At 44.3% G+C, this 6,465-nt stretch overlaps 1 protein-coding gene across 1 annotated transcript in view; it reads right to left on the bottom strand.

Annotated features, from left to right (window-relative positions):
• The window catches only part of Slc12a8 (solute carrier family 12 member 8), a 164,662-nt gene that overhangs the window by 133,491 nt on the left and 24,706 nt on the right, over nucleotides 1-6,465 (bottom strand). The window contains exon 2 of the mRNA XM_008842992.3: nucleotides 1,191-1,337. Coding sequence (XP_008841214.1) covers nucleotides 1,191-1,337 — 147 coding nt within the window. The remainder of the gene's footprint in view (nucleotides 1-1,190; nucleotides 1,338-6,465) is intronic.

Consider the following 6,465-nt stretch of genomic DNA (forward strand, 5'->3'; position numbering starts at 1 on the left):
GGGGTGGCACCACCCACAGTGGGCTGGGCCCTCCCACATCACTCATCAAGAAGATGCCCCTCAGACATGGCCACAGGCCAGTCCAATAGAGGCAATTCTCCAATTAAGGCGCCCTCAACCCAGGTGTGTCAAGTTGACACTAAAGCTATCCAGCACAGTTCCCAAAGAGAGAATTCTGCCCCTAGACTAGAGTCTAGGAAATACCTTCTAGTTTCCCACCTTTAGACTCAAGAATTAGCTCATGATGTACAGCTGTATGTGTATTTCCCATGGCCCTGGCTGTTTCTCTGGAGAACACTGACTAATGCCAGATTCCCCCAACTGGCTCCCTTTCCTTTCACTTATTAATCCAACCCACTTTCAATCCTTTTGCATCCACTCTTCTTCCAGGAAGCTTTCCTAGACACCTGCTGATCCCAGCATCCACAGCAATGCACCACTCCTGTCCTGATGTGAGTCTACCAGCACCAGAGGAACAAGAGCTTGCATTTCACAGTCCCGTTGGAAGCATAGGCACTCAATGGAGTTTAATTCTTGACTGACTGGCTTTTGTTTGGGCAGCCTCTTTGGCCTACTTAAATCTACTATGTGAGAAGGCAGTTGGAGGGGTTGGGACCCCTGCTCAGGGCACACATTTGTAAGGAAAGTTCTAGGATATCTTTGCATAAGGCAGAAAGAAAAGATCCTTTGTTTCCTGTGCATAGGAAGGTGACCTGACCCCCAGGACCTGGTACAAGAGCATCTGTCCTGGCAATACATCCCTAAGAGGTAGGAACTTGTACCTCTGACCACACATCCCCATGTGCTGCCACACCAGGGCCAGGAGCAGTGCAGGAGGCACCTTGTGAGTAGGAAGTTAGTTTATCACAAAGCAATGTGATGAACACAAGCTAGAGGACAAATTGCCATCTACTTGATCTCTGCCCTACTTCTAGTCCCACCCACAATGAGCACTGACTCCACACAGTCAAATCCACGGTGAGACTCTCATAGGAACCTCTGAAGCCCAGATTCTCAGGATTTTCATCCCAAAAGCATTGCCAGCTATGCAATGCCCTGACTTCCTGCTTCATGTTTCAGGAACATCTGTGCTTCAGGAATCTGTTCCCTACATTGTGGAATGTCAAGTGTGACCATTTTCCATGTAACAGGCCCATCAGTGGCTCTAGGGCCACCAGCTCATTACTCACCACCAGCCAGCCGGTTCTCAAGAAGAGGACAACCCCAAAAATGTTGATCATACAGGATGTGAATACACCATCCCAGGTCCCAAAGAGCACTGGTTCCCACACAAACAGCTGTATTTTCCACCAGGGCTGGGGCTGGGCCAGGACACCCTGCAAAGAGCACAGTGAAGTCAGGTGAGCAGCCAACAGGAGGATCAGGGAGAGGAAAAAGAAACTAAAGTGGAACAGGAAGAGGTAGGAGAGCCATCTTTAAAAAACACCCACCCTGGGGCTAGGGCAATGGCTCCCTGGATAAGAGTTCTTGCTATGGAAACATGAGGACCTGAGTTTAAATCCTCAGTACCCACATAAAAACCTGGGTATGGCTGCACATGCCTATAACCCCAGCATTGTGGGACAGAGACAGGGGGATACCAGAAGCTCACTGGACAGCCAGCCCAGCAAACTTCCAGTTCAGTGAGAGACCCTGTCTCCAGTGAATAAGGCACATTTGAACATGCACACACGTGGTCTTGAAGGATGATTCTCTAATGGGATTCCTACTCTCTCCTAGCAGCAGGGGTCACTGTACTCATGTAGCAGTCTAATTGTTCAACAAAACCCAGTCTCTTTGCAGATGCTCATGTGAGTGGGTTCTAGGGGATGGGAACAGTCAGTCAAAAGCAATAGCAGGCTATCTTGAGTTAGTGGGGTGGGGCCCCTGCTTAGGCAACGTCACAGGTTCTCAGGACTGTCCCCCTCAGTCCTCCAGATGCAGGGAGAGTGAGGGTAGCTTCCAGGAGTTGCCCATCACATAACCCAATTTCATACCTTTTGCTCCTTCAGCCCTTCCAACACCTCTGCAACCAGATTCCTCTAAAGACCTCAGTAGTTTGTTTCTCTGTCTGAACACTGCCCTGTGGCTCCTGCACCGCCTTTCTTTCCAAGATGCTGGGATCTTACAGCATGCTTTGGCAGTTATTTTAGAATCAAAGGCAAATAGTTTATTCAATGGATCCTCTGCTCATTTTTCCAATTCAAAAATAACAAACTTATCTATAAACACTCAAATGGAAACCATTTGCTAGTAGACTGAAAGCTTGTGGGAATACTAAAATTACACAAACAAAAACAGTAGCAACTTATGCTGGACACTGCTCTTGCACAGGCTAAGTAATTGATCTAAATTCAGACATCAGCAGAGTCCCCAGTCCTCTTAAACCATGTGGCTGTGATTAAGGATCCTTGGTAGGGTGTGAGTCAGGAAGTGCCCAAGTCACTGTGCAGTGTCTGTAACTGGTGAGTATATGTGGTTGAAACAGGTATTTAGTTTTGCCAAAATGACTTGATTCCTCATTGGGGCCCCAAATGTAACTAACAGGTTAAAGCCCTGCATCTCTGCCTTCATTCTGTGTCTGCCGTCTTTACTGTGGGTCACAACCTCAAAGGACAGTCTGAAGCAGAAGTAATCATCTCCTGGCAACCAGATTGTTCCCCTTAACCAGTAGATTAATAAGGACTTCTTCAGACCACCCTGCAAAGCCAGAACTGAGACAGTGATCAACCAGACCACACCCTGACCAGGACTGCTTAATAATATATACCCCCCAATTACTCCTCTACTTAAACAAAATTCATGTTAGAGCACCTGGGAAAAGAGTTTCAGTGAAGGATTATCTACACTGGTTGGCCTGTGTACATCTGTAGAGGATTATCTTAATTAAGTTAACTGATGTGGGAAACCTTAGCCCACTGTGGGCAGCATCATTCCCCAGGCAAGGGATTCTTGAGCTGTGTAGGAGTAGAAAAATCAAGCTGAGTGAAAGCGAACACAATACATTCATTTCTCTCTGCTCTTGACTGTGAATGTGAGTGAACAACCATCTCAAGTTCCTGCCACTGTGACTTCCCACAATGAGGGACTATAACCTGGAATTAATAGCTAAAATAACCCCCTTCTCCCCTAAGTGACTTTTGTCAGTGTATTTTATTACAGCAACAGAAATGAAACCAGGAGAGTGACCAATTGAATAAATCTCTCCTTTTCACCATTATTTCTTTAATTGTTGTACTGGGAGTGAGTGGCCAAACCTTGCTTTTGGGAGGCTGCTGGAACTGGGGCTTTTGCCCCTGAAGATTCAGTTACATATAAACACAATGAAAAGGCATAAAAATCAAGAATACAGGGAAAATTCTAGATACAGAGTCACAGAAGTCCAGCTACACGATGGCTGAGAACATACATACCCATGACCTCAAATCAAAGCTGGGCAACCACACTGTTCAAAACAAAAGAAGACCCACATCCCCTTTCTCCTTCTAGCCTGGGCACTGGCCAACCTCTTCTCTTGGCACCCTAGACCTCTGGACTACCCTTTTGGCCCAGACTCCCCACTGCTTCCTAATCCTTTGTACCCAGACCAACCCAATTCTCCAGTCTAATCCCCTGGAGCCCTCAAAGCCTGTCCCCTCCTCGACCTCTCCTTTGCACACCTTGCCTTTGACAGCCTTCATCCCTGGCTGTCCCACCCCCAACCTGTCTGGTATTCTTGAGGCCTGCTTCCTTCCCTGGTAAGTTTGACCATGCCTATTGTGCCTTGACTCCCACAACCTGATTTAAACTCCCAGCCTTCACACTCCCTTTCTCCCTCCAGTGTGGCACTGGCCCAACTCTTTTCTTGGCACCCTAGGCCTCTGTACTAACCTCTTGGCCCAGGCTCCCCAACTGCTTCCTGATCCTTTGCACCCAGACCAACCCAATTCTTCAGTCTAGTCCCCCGGAGCCCTCACAGCCTGTCCCCATCCCACAACTTACCTTTGCATACCTGAGACCAGCCTTCATCCCTGGCTGTCCCCACCCCCAACTTATTTGGGATTCCCTAGACCAGCCTCATTCCCAGACTGCCTGAGAGTCCTGAATCCTACCTCTACCTAGCAAACCTTTCAAATTGTATGGTGACTGCTGACTAGAGGGATCCAGACCTCAGGAGGAAACATAAGAGTATCTGATCCTCACAGGACTTGGGCCTAGGTGGGAACTCCTGAGCAGCAGGACTAAAGCCATCTGGTCCCTCCAATATAAAATCAAAAGAGAGAATCTGAAGCCTACCCAAATAATATGCCCCCACCAAACATCAACAGTCCTGTAGAGGTGTACAATGAGAACCCTCTAGACATAACACAGGACATGGAATTCAAAAGAACAATTATAAATATGATAAAAGAATTCAATGAGTTTAAAGAACACACAAAGAAATCAAAGAACTGAAAGAAGACAGGGATAAACTTCTGAGTGAATTCGTAAAACAGAAATATTGAAGAATACTCAGGCTGAAATGAAGAAGGAAGTGAAACACTTAGTAAGTCAATTAGAAATGACAGAAGAAAGCCTCAACAACAGGATGAACGAAATGGAAAACAGAGTGGATGAACTAGAACACTCAAGAAAAGATTATGAAAAATTTGATTATGAAAAATTTAAGAAAACACATGAATGGAATATGCAGGAAATCTGTGACACCATAAAAAGACCAAATTTATACATCATAGGCATAGAAGAAGGAGAAGAATATCAGGATAACAGTATGGACCAGATCTTCAAGAGAACTGTAGAAGAAAATTTCCCAAAATTAAAGAAAGACATGCCCATATAAATACAAGAAGCACACAGAACACCAAATAGGACCAGAAAAGCAACTCCCCACAGCATATCATAGTACAAACACTAAACGTACAGAACAAAGAGAGAATACTGAAAGCTGCAAAAGAAAAACAAGTCAAATATAAAGGAAAACCCATCATAATTACAGTGTTTGGGATCTGAAAAGTTCCCTGAACTGACCACTCAGACACTGAGTCTCAGTAAAAAGAAGCACTTTATTGGAGCCAACCAGTTGGGGACACAGTCTTGGGAGCTGTACTGTGACCCCAAGTAGTAAAAACACAGGGCTTTTAAGCATAAAACCCACAAAAACCACAAAGCAGGGGATTTCTATAGAAACCATACACAGAATAACAAGGAAAAGATTTGAAGAATATAGGGCTGATTTTCAGAGCCTTAACCCATACAGCCATTGGCTAGCTTACCTAGGGCAGAATGTTCTTTCTCTTCTGCCCCAGACCATTCCCATAGAAACCATGAACAGATGTACCAGGAAAGGATTTGAACAATGGAGGGGATTTCCAGAGTCAGGTGGAGGGCAGCTTTTTCTCAGAGGATAGGGAAGGGGTCTGAGGGACACTCTCCTTCAGTTAAACAATTTAGGAGGCATGGGCCCACCCTAAAGGCTAGGAGGGGTATTGCCAGAGGCCCAGTTGCTGCACTTATCAGGGTGGTGAGCCATAGGGACCAGGAGAAGAATGACTGGTCCCAATTGAAAATTTTTTTTCATGACATAAATAGGCTGAAAGAATACATGTCCAAAAAAACCAGCCCTTCAGAGATTTCTTGAAACAATATAAAGAGCCGAAGAAAGGAACAACTACACCCAAGGGGTAACAGAAAGAAACTAATGAAGGTATAACTGTGGAAACATACCGTTAGACCAACCAAGAATGCAAACAGAAATCAAAATGATAGGATGTAATACACATCTTTCATTAATAACTTTAAATATCAATGGACGGAATTCCCCAGTCAAAAGACACAGGCTAGGTGAATGGATTAAGAAATAAAACCCATCCTTTTGTTGTCTGCAAGAAACCCATCTCACTTTTAAGGACAAACACCACCTTAAAGTGAAAGGATGGAAAAAAATATACCAAGAAAACGGTACTAAAAAAATATCATGAGTTGCAATTCTAGTACCTGACAGAATAGACTTCAAACTAAAACTAATCAAAGAGATGAAGAGGGCCACTTTATTCTGATCAAAGAATAATTGACTGAAAATAAATTACAAACATGAACATATATGCACCAAACTCTGGTGCACCCAACTTCATAAAAACAGTACTGCAGGACTTTAAGACCCAGATTAATCCCAACTCATTAATAGTAGGGGACTTTAATACCCCATTGTCTCCATTAGACAGGTCAACAGGACAGAGAATAAGCAGAGAGACATCTGAATTAAATAATACCATATATCAAATGGACCTAACAGACATCTACTGAATATTCCAACCAAGAACCAAAGAATATACTTTCTACCCACCTCTCCATGGAACTTTCTCCAAAATTGACCACATACTGGGGCACAAAACAAGTCTCAACAAATACAAAAATATTGAAATAATTCCATGCATTCTATCAGACAACAATGCAATAAAGCTTAAAATCAACACCAGAAGAATCCCC

This window comes from Nannospalax galili, unplaced genomic scaffold, assembly GCF_000622305.1.
Source record: "Nannospalax galili isolate Female #2095 unplaced genomic scaffold, S.galili_v1.0 scaffold18, whole genome shotgun sequence".
NCBI classification, from domain to species: Eukaryota; Metazoa; Chordata; class Mammalia; order Rodentia; family Spalacidae; genus Nannospalax; species Nannospalax galili.